Source organism: Ciconia boyciana, chromosome 12 (assembly GCF_034638445.1).
Source record: "Ciconia boyciana chromosome 12, ASM3463844v1, whole genome shotgun sequence".
NCBI lineage: Eukaryota > Metazoa > Chordata > Aves > Ciconiiformes > Ciconiidae > Ciconia > Ciconia boyciana.
In genome coordinates, this window is record NC_132945.1 from 17,984,346 (window position 1) to 18,003,074 (window position 18,729).

General features: G+C 42.3%; 1 protein-coding gene across 5 annotated transcripts in view; it reads left to right on the forward strand.

Annotated features, from left to right (window-relative positions):
• Positions 1-18,729, forward strand: part of GRIA3 (glutamate ionotropic receptor AMPA type subunit 3) — a 154,891-nt gene that overhangs the window by 89,346 nt on the left and 46,816 nt on the right. For all 5 annotated transcript variants that reach the window (XR_012044781.1, XM_072877152.1, XM_072877153.1 and 2 more), the window contains exons 6-10: positions 382-543; positions 4,219-4,386; positions 7,799-7,903; positions 9,259-9,366; positions 10,542-10,748. Coding sequence is in view for 4 of the 5 variants with exons in the window: in XM_072877152.1 (XP_072733253.1) it covers positions 382-543; positions 4,219-4,386; positions 7,799-7,903; positions 9,259-9,366; positions 10,542-10,748 (750 nt within the window). In the remaining variant the exon portion in view is untranslated. The remainder of the gene's footprint in view (positions 1-381; positions 544-4,218; positions 4,387-7,798; positions 7,904-9,258; positions 9,367-10,541; positions 10,749-18,729) is intronic.

Consider the following 18,729-nt stretch of genomic DNA (forward strand, 5'->3'; position numbering starts at 1 on the left):
CTTCGTGCGCACTTTGCTGTACAAATGCGATTGAGGTCTTTGACCAGTTTTCACTATGATGAGGAGAAGAGAGGAAATAGTCCTTCAAGTTTCCACACTGTTTTCTTTCCGACCAGTCAGTATTACATACCACTTTGCCACAACACAGCGGGGCAGTTTTCTATCGCAAAGGTCTGAACAAGAAGGCATTTTAAATTCTGTTCTATGCCGCTATCACAATCCCAATTGTGATAGTAATTGTCTCCTTGGTAGAATATTTTCAGCTAACAAAAGGGAAATTAATCAGTTTCTTTTGTGCTACACTTACAGCAAGTAAAACTGAGCCAAAGAAAAGGGACTTTGGATGGGAATGATTCTTGTTTTCTACATGTGTCCTCCCAGGGTTTCACAGACATTGTTCTGGAGAGAGTAATGCATGGAGGTGCCAACGTTACTGGATTCCAGATTGTTAATAATGAAAACCCAATGGTTCAACAGTTTCTACAACGCTGGGTGAGGCTCGATGAAAGAGAATTCCCTGAAGCCAAAAACTCACCATTAAAGGTATTTATTTTACCCTGACAGTGATGGACACTATGTGAGTTGCTTTTAACAATTATTTGGGGTTTTTTAACCCCAGGCATGTGCATGTGTATGATAGAGATCCCTGATTAGAATATGTTGCAACATTCACTGCCCTTCCAGAAGAGAGAAAGAGGCAAAGGCTTTTAGTTGGACACAAGTGCCCACTGCAGTGCGAGTTCCTAGAGGCAAAGGCTTGGTCTTGCAAATCCTGTCATTGTGCAGCATTTAAAGAACTTTTAACGTGAACTTCTTGAATTACTCTTGGGGTAGGGGTGGGGGCTAGTTAGGTTAGTTTTTAGATGCAAACTGTGGGTTACTAGTCAATTTTAATGCTAATAGATAATTTCATGTGCAAAATAAAGTAGCTCTAGATTCACTGAGGAGCCACTGCCACCTCCTAGTCACTGCTGACAGTTGCCCTCATAATCTAACTCTGTATTTTGCACCACTGTCCTTTACTTAAACACGCTGGGTGTTATATCTGCCACCAATAAAATTTTCCAAACTTTTTTGAATAAAAGTCCCAGGTTCACCAAAATTGTCGTAGGTTGGGTGAACTAAAGGCTACTGTTATTAGCAGGCTTGCAACCTGTTAATGTTTCCCCCAGATTTTTTTCTGCCTCAAGATCTCTATAGCAGAGAGGGATGCTATTCACTGTCCAATCAAGGAGTGCGTCAAGGATAATCTATCCAGTGATTGAAATCATCAAATCTCCTAGGACCACTGCATATTATTAATATTCCTATTACGTTCCTTCTTTCTCTTCCTCTTTTGGTGAGGCTTGTTCTTTTTATCAATACACATAGGTGAATAAAACCTGGGACTGGTGGTGGATGAGAGGACCTTAAATTCTGTCACTCCCAGGAGGCCAGTGCTCCACATCATGTATACTGACTGTCTTAGGGAAGCCAAACCTATCTAAAAACCACAGTCATGATGAGCCAGTTCCTGTCTTTCCTGCTTGATTTGGGAAGGACACATGCAAATTGATGAACAGATTTGGAATTCAAAATTACTCAGATAAACTGGAATAATGTCTTGATATTAGTAAGACAAAATTTCAGGGAAGCATAAAATGCTAGCTAGAAAGGAAAAATCTAGTCCAGTCCAATGTATGGGGGGGATACCACGGTAGGTGGTAGCACTGTTTTGGACTACAGACAGAATAGGAACCAGTTATGTGGCTCTGCTGCCAGAAGGCCAATGCCATTCAGAGACATACTTTTCCATCCCTGGGATCATATGATTTCTATGGGGAAGGAAAATTATCTTAATCCCACGCCATCCCACAGCCTTGCTGACGTTTCAGAGGAAGCAAAGAAAGGCAAACAGAGGCCCACAAAACTTGGATTAGTGTATTGTTCCCTGTTGATTACGACCTAGGCCTGCTTTCTAAAGCTTCCTAGCAGTGATGCAGAAGTGAAGATAAGTATCGTACTAATCTTAAAAGCTCTGAAATATATAAAGTTAACCTGGGAAGATTTTATTCCACTTGAAAGCAATTTACCTTGAGGGAAAAATTATTCTCCATCCTTAAAAAATAATCTTAAGTATATGGTACAAACAGAAAGATTACATTACTTTTCCACAAATGTACTGCTCATTATAGAAATGTGCACAGTATTTGTCAATCAGACAAAAAGCATACTTAAAAATTGATGTACAATATTTTTGATTAGGAAATAAAATTGCCTAGAGATTAAAGCCCTGATGTTTAATTTATTCTGTATTTTATCAGCCTTTCCCTTCTCTCTCTCTTTTTTCTCTTTGCATGCTCATGCATTTATAAGTAGAATTCAAATAAAGTAGAAAATTAGATAGCTCTCTTGGCATGACTTGGAAGGGACTGCATTAAGGTTACTGACAACTGATGCAGACTTCTGAAAAAATTATCAGCGTGTAAGTTTTATGTAGTGCTAGCTTGGACAGCTATTACAAGATTTTTTTAATACAAGAACAAATACCTTAAAATTAATATCTGGTTCTGTATTGTTGTGTGGAATGTGACGTATAACCTTTGTTAACTCAGGGAGAGGAGAGGGTGATCATTGCAAAGCATCACAGGAAGAGGTAAAGATGGGCAGGATCCAAAGAGCGCCTGTACTTAGATACAGTCAGAGCAGGAACCACCCCACACACACATCCAGTAAGAGTTTATAAACTGCCGTCATTTAAAACTCAGTAAGAATGGCTGCTGTATAACCTTCTTCACAATCCTACCTTTGCACTCTTCTTTATCAGATACGATTCTCTTGATCTGCATATGCAGACATGCCTCATTCTGTGCAGATTTCCTAAGGCTTTGTAACAAACTGAAGAGCTTGCAATAAGATAATACACATTTTTAAGAAATACAGACCACTAGTTGTGCTATCCTGCCCTACAGGATAGAATTAACTTCTTCTGAATTGAATAAGTCTTATCCACAAAGAGAGTAGCTCAATGTACAGGTGAAACTTGGATTTCCGCCTTTCTAATTCACGCATGGGCAGCATGTCTTCTGGCACTAACTCCAGCATAAGGTTCATCAGGAGCCAGGAGCTCTACGGTATCACACAGACAGCCAAAAGAAGGGCAGGCGCACCAGTACATGCGGATACCCCTTACATTCCTTTTTTCTTCTCTTCTTTCTCTTACAAACACTGTGGAAATACAAAGGGTCAGTTACAGGGGTTTGAAATCTGGTCTTACACACCGAGCACATTCAGTTGGTCCCAGTATGTACATGTTGAAATGCTCTCCTGTGCACAGACCATTAAATTATAGGTGTGCTGTAACGCCAGTGAAAACCAGTGATACCATATGCAAAGCCTGGGCCACTCTAGGAGGGAAGAGCTTTCAGACAAACACGTAAATGTGGAAAAAATGTGAAAAAAACACCTCCATGACATTTCGTAGGTGATACTAAATTTATAGCATTGGGGGGTGTCACCAGATACTTAAGACAAGTAATGGATGAAGTTGACAGCAACATGAACAAGTAGTTAAGGAGTTCGGGGGTTTTGTTGAAGAGTTGCTGCTACACAAAGCTTACCACCCTCCTCAGATTTACCGTGGAGTAAGAGAAGGCAGATGGGCAATTACCAAGGAGATGTAATGCCTAAAGTGTATTTTGTGATTACTTGCTTGTATAGCTGTCTTCTAAGAAAAGTAATCTGATCTATTCCTTGCCACAGATGCTACCTAATCAGGATTGTGGTCCAAACAGAAATGATTTATGTTAACTTTAATTCAAAACTGTCTGTCTTGGCAATCTTGTTAAAAAGAAAAAGAATACTCCAAGCAAAAACCCAATATGAGCTGCTTTTTGCTATTGGTAGCAGTATGGGCCAGCATGGAATTGCAGACTTTTGTAGTGACCTCATTTAGATGAGCAAGCTTCCAATTAAATTTAAACTTTATGCAACTATAAGCTGGTTTTGTTATTTTGCTGCTATATGCTATACAAAATGAAAATATTTTTAATTTGCTAGTTGAAATAGATGGAATTGTTAAACTACATAAAGCACCTGCGGCAAGACAGAGGAAGCAAAAGGGCTTGCAAGCATGATTCTTCTAAGAGTATTTTAACAAAGAGAAGGACTAGAGCTGATAAACCTGGGGCAATTCTAAGATTGCAGTTTGTCACCATATTTTATTTGCATCAATTTTAGTATACATCTGCACTGACCCATGATGCAGTCCTGGTCATAGCAGAGGCTTTCCGTTACCTCCGAAGACAGCGTGTGGATGTCTCCAGGAGAGGTAGTGCTGGAGACTGCCTGGCTAACCCTGCAGTACCATGGAGCCAAGGAATTGATATAGAAAGAGCGCTGAAAATGGTAAGGGCAAACATACCAGCTCATGAATATGTTTATTCCACAACAGCAGCAATTCTGCTGGGACCGAACTTGCGTCCTACTCCATGTACACAGAGTTTCTGTACTCACACAAACAGCTGAAGCTCCCCAGGAAAAAAAAGAAAGAAAGAAAAAAGAAACTTAATGACAAACTCCAAAAGATGGCTAAAATATATTCAACATGAATGGCATATATTCAACATATGCCATTCAACAGCAAGGCATAACAAATTAGCTCTCAAAACTTTGGCCAAAATCACATCTCTCTGGCACCGGTGCAGCAGCTGCCTGATTGTCCACACCAGGGTACCTAAAATCCAACTCCCCTGTAACACCCAAGCTTCCCATGAGAGTAAGCATGAGCCATTTTGCAAATGAACATGTTTGGGGGGTTTCTAAAGTCAGGCTGAGGCTGTAAATCTGACTAACAGGAACTAGACTGGGTCCTCAGCATGTGTATTACAAATCTTGCAGGGATACATGTATTTATGAACTTAAACACATGTATGCAATTTTGATAATTTGCCAGTAAAAAGTCAACTCAGATTGATTCAAAGCAGTGGAAAAGATGTTGTCGGTTGTAGCAATACTGCTGGATTTCAGCACCAGCCTGAACCTTGACACAGTTTAGCCTCAAACCAGTTCTGATTCCTGGCATAACTTTGCACTCAGCCTGATTACCTTCTGCATGGTCTATTTTTTATCCCTAACACTAGTTACTGCATGGGATCCTACCTCACTTATGTCTCTAATTTTGTTGATTTTTAACTCTTTTTAGACTGCTATGTATGTTAAAGCAAGTGACAACAAGAAAAATTGGGTAACATTTTTGTAGATGTAAGAGAAAAGAATATGGTCTGCTTTTGATCTGGCTCAAATAACTCTAAAACAAACCTGTTAGAATCGATTATATTCATGCAGGCAGAGAACTGGAGTGAGTGAGATCAGAATTAAGCCCATATTAGGTATAAACAAATCCTAGGTCAGCCTTCATACACTTAGCTTAATTACTGCTTTTTCTCAATTACCAAATTGGAAGGATCATATCAGAAGGTTATAATGAGTTATAGAAGGTTATAATCAGATTATATCACTCTTAAGAGTGAGAGATGGTTCAGTCTCACATTGCCAGAGCTCTTTTTATGCCATTATGTCACTTCCTGACAAATGCCCTAACTGCACATTCACTAATGCAGCATTACACACTTTCGAAACGAAGTTAATTAAATTCAGCCTTCACAATGGTTAAAGAATTTGTACTGTCCGTTTGAACTTAATTACAAGCAAAACATAAAACTCCTCCGAATGGGATACAAGGTATTCATGTCAACAAAGGAAACCAACACTGCTACAGGACACTCCCTTATTCGGGAGAATTTATTTAAAAAACATAATCTGTAAGATATACAAAGCCAAACTCACAATTGGCAAAAAATGAAGAAGTTTGACTTTCAGCTGGTTGCCTTGTGTTGTTCTAGCTATTCAAAGTCATCTAAGTGAAGTTTATATACACCTCCAACAAGTGCTACCCAAGATCATCCCACACTGCCTTCCAGACCCCATCCTGTCCATCACACTGTCTCCCTCTATTCAGACAATGACCTTGAATCTTTGTTTCAGGAAAAAAACTTCGATTTAACAGTGTTTCCTCTCCTCTCTGTAGCAACAACTCAGATAAGAATATTTTTTCCAAGACATCCTCGAAATACTCTGTGCCAGCAGAAGGTTCAGTATAGGATCACTATAGTCATCCTGCTGCAAAAGGGAAATAGGCATTACCTGAGTCTGCTTCCCTACAGCCTTGAAAACTGTGCATGTCTGTATTTCTAAAGCTGATTCTAAGACATCAGATCAGTGGCAGACAGTTTACCTGAACAGATCTGGGCAGTAACAAATAGCCACCCCATTTGTGATTGCCTCCGCATGCTGCTACCAGAAGTGTTCTAAGTCCTGGTGAGTCTTCCTGCCTTGGTGCAGCCAGATTTTGAAAAGTGCTGAGTTTTCCCACCAAAGATAGAAACAAATTAAATTTGAAGTCAAAAGGTGTCAAGTGCACAATGCTCATGTCTCAATACGCATCAGGACGAAGCCAGCCTAACAAGCTCTGCTGAGACATGCAGTCACTGCTGTGCTAAGGTAACCAGACAGCTTCCAGCAAGTGCCAAAAGCAGACACAGCAACTCACATCTGGCTGCAAGTTATGTGTCAACTACCCTACAAATACATTTGCTCGGTCCACAGTTGGTAAGACCTCTTAGGGGCAAATTTGGCTTTCAAAGTCCCATTCACTTCTCTAGGTTTCTGGAGAGAGGAGTAACTCACATGTTCTTCCAGACTCCTGAAATGACACAAACTATTTTAAGAAAGGTTCAAATCCACTTACTGATTAAAAAAATCACACTCCTTTTATATATGTCAGTCTGAATTTGTCTCACTGGATAATTCGGGGTCCAAGGAATTTTGGCTGTTTTATGTAGCTGTGTCCACCATAACAAGTTTGATTGCACCATCTCTAAACCATAAATAGCAGATCAGTCACCAGCCCTAAACAGTTTCCCCTTGACTAGTCTTCTGTCACCTACTCCTGTACCTTCTACTGCATTTTGCTAAATATTAAAGCTAATTTACCCCTACTGAAGTTTCAGACTGTTACCCCTTCTGCCTGAGATGACAGCTTGTCAGTGTTGATAAGTGATAAATGGAAATATCTCACCCTTTCATACAGGGAAATAAGAAAGATTTTTTCTTTGAAACAGAGTACTTTATACTTCCCCTTAAGATGATTCATGTGAGTAGGTAATGGTAATGACTTACCGTCTATACACCCATCCATCCAGATTGAGACCAAAACTCCATAAGCAGTAGAGACAATTGTCTGTGCTCATTCAGAGAAGACATTCATTCCTTTCTCCTACGCTGGGACTGATCTTAAAATAAAGCACTTCCCAGAATGAGCAATGATATGGGATTCTGGTCCATATCTCAAATCACTCTATGCCATATTGTGAGGGGTTTAATGGCACTGGATTGTTGCATGTGCCTCGCTGATGCTCCATGCTGTATCAGTGAACCCAGCGTGACTAAGCATGGCACAATCAGTCTTCCTTACATTGAACATATGTGCAGGGCTAATTTCACTTATACTTAAATGCAGCTCACTCTGCAGTAGTGAGTCACCAGCTGAGTACTAACTAACAAAGAATATGTACAGCTGAAACTGAGAGAATTGGGATTGGTTTTGTTACAAAGAATATAACTGACTGTGTCAAAAGCGCTACAAGTCTCTTATATAGATAAAAATTGTGCTAGAGCTAGTGGGTTCCTGCAAAATGTAACGGAGGGAAAAATAAAGTCAATCTTTTATTAAAGTGTTTTTTCTGTTTATTCCCTTAAGGTGCAAGTTCAAGGAATGACAGGGAACATCCAGTTCGACACCTATGGGCGGAGAACAAATTACACAATTGATGTGTATGAAATGAAAGCCGCTGGATCACGGAAGGTAAGTTTCAAGATATGCATCCAGATTTCACATCTTCACAAATATTTGTTCCAACAAACTAATGAAACTCAAAAATACCACACAGTCACTGTAATAACGGGGCCCTGAGGAAACTGTACCTTCTTGCTGTCTTCCCTATCCCAAGAACCTTGTTCTGTTCTGTTCCTGGACCAAACCACTCGCCCTGCTTAATATCTTCATTAGTTTCCATGTCAACTTCAGACCCCACTTTTTCCCTTAAAACCCTTCTGGAGCTTTTCCGCTGCCAAGCATAATACCTGCTGTCATGTTCCTGTGCTCAGCCCTATCTCCTAAATTCCTCTCCATCTTTCCCTTCCTCTCTGTAACAGGCCACGGAGCAGTAGTGGAGCTGGAGCCAGTGTATTTTAGAAACCTTCTGAAATTAACAGAAAATAAGTTTGGTTTTAATTAGGATTTGCTACTCATTCTCTTGTCTCCTAAATAAAGTATAGATCCTAAGTGGGATAGTTGCCTAGATCCCTGTTATAAAAGAAATTCAGGGCAGATTTTCAAAAATAATTAGGTCGACAGGGTCTCAGGAGTATCGAGAGAAGAGTCTGTGTGGCCGAGGCACATAAATCCCCCTGATTTCACCTGGCAATAGGTACCTAACCTGCTTAGTTATCGTTAAGACTCCTTAAACTCTTCTGCATATACTTGATAACAAAATACCTCTGGACATGGCCCGGCCATTCAGCTAGGTTTACAGTGCAGACAAAAGTGTTACTTCTGTGTTGTGCAGAGATACAAAAACTGGTGTAATAGAATAGCAATGTAGCCACAGCACCATGAAGGTCAGCACAAGCCAGCTGACAAACAGTCACCTGGTGCTCAGAGGGTTTTGTATCCTGTACTGAAGATAATGCTACTGTGCCTGCATTGCTAACAATGTCTGTGCATCTACTCTAAAGCTAGCTCAGGCATGTCTGCAGGGACTGTATTCACTGTCTGAACTGCAGCAGAATATGGATAAAAATTTCAAAATCAAAGAATTTTACTCAGAGTGCTGTGCAGTTTATTTTCTTGTCCATAGTATATTCTTATGCTGTGGATAGATGGGAATTTATTCCACAGGCACCATGATGATATGAACTTAGATAGGGAGACTTTAGTATGTATTTTCACTTAGATTTGGCTTGTATTTATTTGCATGTGGGCTTGAGAACATTGTTTCTTTAAGGAAATTAAATTAAAGCTAATGTAGTCCTTTAATGGCAAAGAAGTTGCATGAATAAGTGTTACAAAGCCATATGTTTTGACAGTTCCTGTTACAAGTTCATGTACTAGAGTCCTTGTAAATGTATGTAATGAGGTAACAATCTCCATTTTTATAGGCTGGTTACTGGAACGAATACGAAAGATTTGTGCCAGCATTAGATCAGCTGCCCTCTAATGACACTTCATCTGTGGAGAACAGAACTATAGTAGTCACTACCATCTTGGTAAGTTTTATGTTCTTGGTGTGTTTGTGTTTAGGAAACAAGACACATGGCTCCTGAGGTGTGTTAGGCACCTTGCCAGGAGGCAAATGTTGAATACTCTGTGACTTCAAGTGACTGAAAAGCTCAGTATCTTCCAGAGGTGTACTGAGGGCTTGACCCTGCAAACTTCTATGTGTATCAGTAAGTTCATTCACAGGAGGAGCTCACTGAGCTCATGGCGCTTTGCTGTTTTTCAGGCACTTGAACTCAGTCGAATGCCTCACGTAAGTGAAGTTATTATGCCTGTATGTAAATGACTGCAGGATTTGGCCTTCCTGCTCTAGGGTCAAATCTTGCACCCCTCACTCAGGTACAGCTCCTGTAAACTCAACCCCTGTGGACTGAGTAGGGGTGGCACAATGAAGCCTGTAGAGAACTGGAACTGCTCTAGCACTGGGTGAAAAGCGACCTATACCATGCAATTCCAAAGGAGTAAAGCTCTTCCTGTGTCTCATAAACAGCAGCAGCACCTGTGTCAGTCCCAATGCCTCTAGCAGATGTGCTCTGTACAGTACTGTTTGTGACTTTTATGCCTGTTACAATTCTACTAAGCATGAGCCAATTTTATGCTATTTCTCGAAGCATTGTATTTTATACTCCTATGGATTTAGCAAGATACAATCAGCATTTCAGCTAGAATTTTCTAAGAAGGCTAAGGGAATTTGGTGACAAAAATTGCTGCTGAGGATTTTAGCCTAGCTTCCCTTAGGCCGCTTTGAAAATATCTCCATCAGAGCCCCATTCTAGGCCACTGGGGCCTTAGGAAATGATTTTGATGGTACAGGTGTTGGGTATGTCAGTTCTTTAAACACTAAAACTTGAGTTATGACTACAGTGATGCTATTTGACTGTCTAATCAGGCCTAATCCTGCAAACAAAAGTGTAACTTTGTTAAAGTGAAATAGTCCTGTTGTCTTCAATGGGTCCATACTAGGATTAAAATCAACAGTATGTGTGGCTGTAGGATCAGCCAAGGATTTTTAAACTGCAAAAGTTTGTCTTTCTTTCTAATTTCTGTACCAAAGCAAGAAATACTGTAAATACTTGCCAGTAATATAAAGGATAATAACAGCTCTCATTTTGTATGTTTTAAAGCTGTATTTTACATTCTTTTGATCTTTACTTTTGTTTCAAAGGAATCACCATATGTAATGTATAAGAAAAACCATGAACAACTAGAAGGGAATGAGAGATATGAAGGATATTGTGTAGACTTAGCTTCTGAAATAGCAAAACATGTTGGAATAAAATACAAACTGTCAATTGTTGGAGATGGGAAATATGGAGCTAGGGACCCTGAGACTAAGATATGGAATGGCATGGTGGGTGAACTGGTCTATGGGGTAAGTTTCTCTTAACCTTCATTTTAATGTTCTTTATTAAAAGTTATGCTCAAAGTTAATAAACTGCAAAATAAAGATCATCTGTATGAATACCACCTTTAAAATTCTAGATATTTCTTTGTAGTGCCATTTTTATAGTCTACTTTTCTAATTGTTTCATTGCAGGAAAGTGTCACTTTTTTACCGCTGTTCTCCAAATCAGAGTCCACAAAATGTTGAGAAGTGGCATTGGGCAAATTTCAAATTCTTATCTACAGCAGAATTTCCAGTTTGCCCTTCATATGCTGCTTTTGCATTTGCCATGTCTCCTTTTTCTCTGTCAGTCTTGTAAGTGCTGGGGGCACGCTCCTCCTGTTAAAGGTCTGATCCTATGATGCTGGCCCTCGCTGGATCACTAATGTCAGTTTGTGTTTGAGGGGAGACTAAAGGCTCAGTTAGCCCCATGGTTGCTTTTCAGGGTAAGAAGCAATGCAGGTGTGAAATCACCCACATCTTTTCCCTTTTTAAACCCTGGGTTTGGCTTTAAAAATCAACTGTCAGACAAAAAAAAAAGTCTAATTCATTGCATTCCTCTTTATATTTCTATATTGGGTGTACATGGCTTTGTTTAGTAAGAACAAAAACAGTCCGGAATTGCCATTTTAGAAACTTCTTTGAAAATGAGAATTTTGGAATACAGATAAACCAGATGGAAGGGGGAGAAAATTGGCTTTGCAGAAAAGACTTTACAAGCTGATATTTCATCTTTGCTTTTTTTTCCCCAAATGCTAATGAGATGATCTGTGATTCCGCCCAAATCTTCTTTACAGTTTATTTTTAACAAGCTTTCCTTTATTAAAAATATCTGAGCAGAAGCGAATATTTCCATTGCCTCTTTTTGTTCCGTAGCTGAGTGTAATTTCTAAAAGTCACCTCAAAATTTCCTTGGGATAACATACCATCATTCTTGCAAAATGTTTGGTGAGATAATTCTTTTCAAATGAATCAGTCTTTTTAAAGTAGATTTGCAAAGTTTTCTTATTCTGGAGCAGTCAGTCCTGATGCCCTATTATATACTTGGTAGTGTATTCGAGTTCAAAATATTTTATATAAGCAACAATGTTTTTGTAGTATGGTATTAAGGGGAGGGAGGGAAATTTACTGATTATAGAAAGTAAACAGGGGTCTGGACCCCTGGGTTATATCTTCACTTCTCTGTTGCATTGAGGTTTGACATTATGCAAATCTTCTGAACTCCCCATGCCTCAGTTATGTGATTTGGGAAACCGGTGTTACCTCTCTTAGAGAATACAAGTACATCGAGAACCTCTGAAGCAAAGGTTTAGTTTCGTTCCAAGCATAATTACATTGCATTGGAAGCCTAAACCCTCAGTTTCCCTGTGTGTGGTTCAAGAAATATCAAGAATATTAGTTGTAATTGGGTCTTTTTGACATATTTGCTATTGATAAGCAATGAAACAGTTTATTCACTTAGAAAAATAATCATACCATATGCAAAAGGCACGACAAAAGAGATCCTGAAATTACTGCTAACAGCCACGGCACAGGGACCATCTACACCAGAGGAGGAAGGGTGTGATATGGGCCACTGCCTTTGGGACTTGAGCCAAGTAAGATTAGCCTGTGCAGCTGCTGGGCGATGCAAGATCCATCTGTGTTAAGGGCTCACAAATGTGCACCATTTTCCTCTTTCAACCCACCCTTTTCTTGGATAAAGGGCCACAAAGATGAGGAGAGGGCTGGGACACCTCTCCTGTGAGGACAGGCTGAGAGAGTTGGGGTCGTTCAGCCTGGAGAAGAGAAGGATCCAGGGAGACCTTATTGGGGCCTTTCAGTTCTTAAAGGGGGCTTATAAGAAAGATGGGGACAGACTTTTTAATAGGGCCTGTAGTGATAGGACAAGGGGTGACGGTTTTAAACTAAAAGAGGGTAGATTCAGACTAGATAGAAGGAAGACATTTTTTACGACGAGGGTGGTGAAACGCTGGAACAGGTTGCCCAGAGAGGTGGTCGATGCCCCATCCCTGGAAACATTCAAGGTCAGGTTGGACGGGGCTCTGAGCAACCTGATCTAGTTGGAGATGTCCCTGTTCATTGCAGGGGTTTGGACTAGATGGCCTTTAAAGGTCCCTTCCAACCCAAACCATTCTGTGACTCTATAATAAACAGGTTGGCTGCAGCTGCCTTTTCCACAACCCCTTGGGATGAGCCTAGCTCAGACAGCTCTGCCTCCTTAGCATCACACTGAGCCCTAGCCACTTCCCCTTGACCCGACCATACTTGTGACCTTTCCCTACAAGCAAAAACCAGCCTTGCAGGCACAATAGACCATACCTTAAAACAACCCCAAACCCGCCCCGCCATTGTCATTTTCCCCTGCAAAAAGGTCTGCTCCTTTGTATTCTGAAGCAGAGTTTTTCACCCGTGTTTTCTCATTAATGAAAAATTGAGGAATGTTTCCCTCCCTGACCCCCAACAGCTCCTTTTCTCATGCTGCGAGCGCAGTTACTGAAGCCTCTTCACTGCAGTGCTCAATTATTCAAAGGTCAGATGCGTCCCTTGAGGTTTGACTGTAGACCCAGGTTAATGCTTACAGCCCAGCACTGCTGAGCTAGCTCCCCATCCCGCCGAGCTGAGCTACTGTGCTGGCAAGCCGCACAGAAATCCACCTGGCTTTCTGTAAGCAGGGAAAACAGCCCCTGAACTCGTGAGTACAAACCTCACCAGCCCTCCAGACCCTTTCCCAGCCCTGTTTGCAAACATCATGAAATACCCTTGGCCTCTTTCTCCATCTGTTGAGAGGGGCCTGCGTACCACACTCACAAGGATGTGCACAAAGGCCTTTGAAGATGAAAAGTGCTCTAGAAGTGCTAATTATTTGGAGCAAGCGCCACATTTACGTGCTGACTTTCCTTTATCTCTCAGAGGCTTAAAACTCTATTAGGGAACTAAAACTGTACGTTTCTCCTAATGCCCCTGTGAGCCTTGTCTGCAAAATGACTGTCATATTTGGCTCCTCTGGATTCCATTTTGGGAAGACAAGAGGGAGATTAGATTTTAAATGCCTTTATTAGCATGTATGGAAGACAGGCATGGGGGGATAAAAGGGGCCTGATTGGTTTTGGTACCAGTTATCCAGCAGCTGAACCGAGCTGTGGCAGAAAACACAATCTTTTAGATTGCATTTGTCTCAAGTGATAAACAGTGACTAGTCATTTGTCAAATGCAGCATATTCCTGACCCAACAGGCTTCTCACCACCACCTGGCACGGCTGGGAAGGCTTACCAGGCTTTTTTGAATACTGTGCCCTTTTTTGCATAGCCCCATGCATACAACTCTCTTCTAAAATTGCTCTTACGACAGTCATAGGAAGTGAATGGCTTGTCATTTTAATGCCAAAACCCTAATTAACTGTAATTAATGTTTAGTTTGTGCCAGTTCGTTGTTACTGTCGCTCTTGCTTCCTGAGGGATGCAGCGTAGAGTCAGGAGAGAAAGTGCAGCCAGGTCCTTGCAGCCTCCAGACCACTGGGCTCCGAATGGCGAGGAGGAGCGAGGGATGGAAGGGGGCTCAGCGTGCACTGAGCTGTACCCAAAGCAACAGCGGTGCTGTGTCACGGCGCTGCGGGTCCTGGGGCTGACCGGCACAGCCCTGACTCCGCTGTAAGACTAGCTGGAGGTCTGCATTAACTAGGCTAACTGAAACAGTCCCGAGAGTTACACATTACCTGGGGATAGACGCACTAAAATACTTCCGATTAGAAATGCTCTTTTCCCTGTCTCATACCACGTCAGGGCTGGCTGGAGGGCGTAAAAGTCTGCTGTGCCGTAGGGACCCCCGAAGTCGAGGACAATCTCAGCTGGCCCTCTTGGACCTTTCCTTGTGGCCTTGCAATGGGCTGTACAAATGAACCTGGTTACAGAGAAGGACGTGCTCCTTGGCAGCGTAGGGATGGCAGCCCTGGAGGCAGGGAGTTCTGCCTGAGCAGATATTCCCAAACTCCTTTGCTTCAGACAGGAGAACTCAGAAGTCTTGTTAGAGAAGAGCTAGCAGGGGCTTGTGGTAGCAATTTTCAAATGGTGGTGGTGGTAGTAGTAGTAGTAATAATAGTAATAATAATTAATAATTATAATAATAAAATTTGACATAAAAATGAAAATTCTTTGATTTTTCATAAATCCAAAAACATCAGCTCAGGTTGAAGAAAACCTTAATTTTGTGCTTTCATTCTGATGGTGTCAAAATAAGACTCTTCTTCCTACCAGAAAAAACCTACCAATTCAAGCACTATTTTTTTTTTAAACTAAGAGAAATTTCTAAAACATAGTGGAAACTTTTGACAGAATAAAAGGTAAAGGTAAGGTAAAGGATAGAGAAAAAAAAAAAGGATAGGTAAAGCTTTTTTCCTGGACATTTTAGAAGAGGGAAGCAGCTAAATCATTCTCAGTCTGGGAGACTGAATCACTATTTAAATCTGACCAGTGAAGCAAACCAGCAAGGCGAGTGCTGTCCTCCAGTGATCCACCGGCTAACGACGTGCCCTCCGCTCGGGCTGACGAGCCGAGCACCTCCCGCTGCGCGCACCCCGCGGGGCCGGTGTTCAGGGCTCTGTACCCGCCGGCTGCTGAGCACTAGACAGTCGCCTTTCCTCTTCTGCAGGGTAAGCCTCTTTCTGTAGGCTTTTCTTTCTTCTTTCCCTTTTAAAGCAGGCTGCTGTTCTTCCTTCACTGTTCAGCCAGGGAAAGCCTTCCCTCTCTGGGCCCGATGCTTTTCACATCGCTGAGGCTAATTCACAGTAGGTTTAACACAGATCTTAATTGTAACTACAAATGCTTTGGGAGTGGAAAGAGCAGGCAGACCTTACAGCCTTTAAAACTCTCCTCAGGTAGAAAAAGGTCTTTATAAAAACCTTTCAGTATGTAAAATAGCCTAAAGAATCGAAGCAGGGATGTAAAGGACAGACAGTCCCCCGAACGCAGGCAGCCTCCGCAGTCTGTCAGAGTGGGACCACCTCCACATCTCCTGCCTTTAACAGACTAACCAGCCTCGCGTGGCGCTGGCCTCTCTGGCCCTCCCAGCAGCAGAAGAAGGACTATAGATGGCCTATACAGCCTTTGAATCATAGCGGAGAGGAAGGCTAATTTGATTCCTAATTCTCCTCAAAACGTCCCGTGTGCTCTTAGTCTGTGGCAGAGCCTGACGGTGCCGTGAGCGGGAGAACCTCACCCCCGGTTTCTACAGGAGGGAAGCCCAGGTACAAGTGCCCGAAGGCAGCCGTGCGGTGCCGCTGCCCCGCGGCTCAGACAGACCCTCCTCCTGTACACGCACGGACAGATGCCTGGTCCCTGCCCAGGCAGCCGCTGAGCCGTGGTGGCACCGTGCCACGCGGGGGGACAGGACGGCCGCCCCGGCACAGCGCCATGCTGATGTGGTCCCAGAGCACAGGCAGAGGAAGCACACGTATGTCCGCAGCTCAAAAAGCAGATGTACCCTTAATTCCTCCATCTGCGTACTGTCGTAGTGTCTCAGAAGGAACTGTGGGCATCCACATAAAGCACGCACGGACTTAACATTGACTAACTACGGCAGACAAGGCCAACTGCAGTTTTAACACCTTAATACCTTTTTACGCTGCTCAGCTAATACACATTAAGACTTCAAGGCAGCATGTTGCTAGTCAGATATCAGCTGCTGGTTTTAAATAAGTGTGAGCTAATGTGTTAAAAACACATTGCCCCCATGACCTGGCCTCTCAACACACCCTGATATCCTTGGGTATACTGGATTCTCTTTACAAGGTAGCTTTTACCAGCAGATACCACAGGTGATGTGTTGCTCTGTCTGACACCCTTTTCTGATACCTGGAAACCTCAGACTGCACTGAGAAGTCCTAAAATGTGCTCAGAGTCAGTCATCATTCCAGTGCAGTCTCTTCTGACGCCGCTGTGTACCTGCATTCGGCACTTCTGGGGTGCCTGGAGGTTTGGTTCCCCATGGAAATCGGGCAGTGTCCCTCTGCTTGAGGCTGCACATCGTCTGAGTGCTGGCTGGCTTCCCGTCACACAAAGGTCTTGCAAAGTGACTGTAGCCCAGACCCACTTCTTGAGAAGTGATACACTAGCAAAGAAACCGTTCAGTTCTGCAACCACGAATGACCAGAAGCACGTACAGGCATGAGCATAGCCGGTATCTCTTACTGTCTCTAGTGCATGGCTTTGAAGTTAGGAAGACTCATCTTTAGGTCTGTAAGCAGAAGAATTCGATCCGTCCTTTTGGATTACAGAGGTGGAACATCTTATCTTTTTTCTTTCTCCATGTAGAGGGATATTTCTGTTTGCTATATTTCTCCCTCCCCTTAAGAGTCTTGAGGTTTGCGGCCCCCTGGGGTCAGCTTTGAACGGAGTGGGTAAGTGCCTCTGTGCTGCATGTCCTCTCTAAATCCGTCCCTCCCACACTACTAGGCAAAGACAGAACAAGCCTCAGAGGAATCCATGACATTTCTCGCCCGGCTCAAATGCAGTGAAGATGATGTTTGAAACGCCATTAGTCATGAGTGATTAGCAAAGCTTAGTTGTTGAGGTTCTTAAACCCCCCTCCTGTTCTGCACAGGGAAGGGCATGTTTGTGGTTGTGGTTGCGTTCTTTTTAATCGAGCTCAATTTTTATGGGTTATGCTTATCTGCAGCCATAACAGGGATGGAAATTCACAACTGTGCTGCAATTATTAATGATCCTTTAGGGTGCTTAGAGCTCCCCATAAGCTTTCCATTTCAAATTCTATACCTCTAAATAAATAAGCAGAGAGCGGTCTGTTTTTTAACCTCTCTAGTGCAACTATATTCAGGAAAGTGGTGGGGAACCAGGCTCGGGTGCTGGATTGTAGCTGGTCCACTCTCAGTGCCCTGGTTGTCGATGGTTTCCTGAGACCCTGTGTCTGAACCCATGCTTGTTCCCTCTGCAGAAAACAATTGCTGCCATATTCATTTAAGGCATGAGGGTGTTTGTTGGTGTTTCCAATATATTGAATGCCTATCAAAAATGGTAGGAAAGCAGGAAGACAGAAATGTATCAGAAAAGTAAATATTTGTATCCCTTGTAATATTAAAGTGCAGTTCTAAATCATTTACAAAGCAAGCCATGCTGTATTATATGAATGAGGACATGGTAATAATCAGGCCTTTAAAAACTGATTTGTCTGTGCTTCAGCACAGCATCAGCTTCATCCCCCCAGGACCCCACAGGAACATCCTGCATGAACTCAGCTGCTCATGAAGGAGATACAGACTTTATTGCATGCTGCATCAGCACTTAGGAAGAGCTCCACCGTGTCTACTTTGGCAATTGAAATGTTACTTTGGGAGAATTAAATTTCTCCAAGTTCAGGAAAACGCTACAGAAACTAAATGCTCTTATAGCTGAACCAGCCTTTTCCTGCCTTGACGAGCTGTTCCAAGGCTGGCTGTCCATGTCCAGAAGTGCCAGGCAGTGAGGCACCTGCCTCCCACCTAAGCTTCACTTCACGTGGAATCATTGCTAAGTCTCTGCAGGGGTCCTGATCTGTTAAGCTTGCTCTAATAAGGATTAATTTCTAAGTACCTCATGAGTTAAACACAAAATACAGTAGCCATGGTCAAAGTGCTTAGTCTTCCAGGTAGCCGTGGACTCTGACTACATTTAAAACTGATATTCTGTGTGCATCTCATACTTACTGACTGCAGACATCTAATATTTAACAGTAGCTCAACAAGCAGCGGCTACAAGACAAATATATGTTTTGGGGGAATTCATCGGTGAACAAGTTCCAGCATCATCCGGTCCCTTTACCCCACTCTACCCGTGTCCCCCCAAGTCTGTCTATTACTTAGGCGATTAACACATTCTTCTGCAAAGCCAGTAAACACCCAGGCATCCAAAGGCAGCCGGCATTTTCAGGTTTTATATTCAAGCCATGTTAAGCTAGATTTTTGCAGTAAGTGACCAC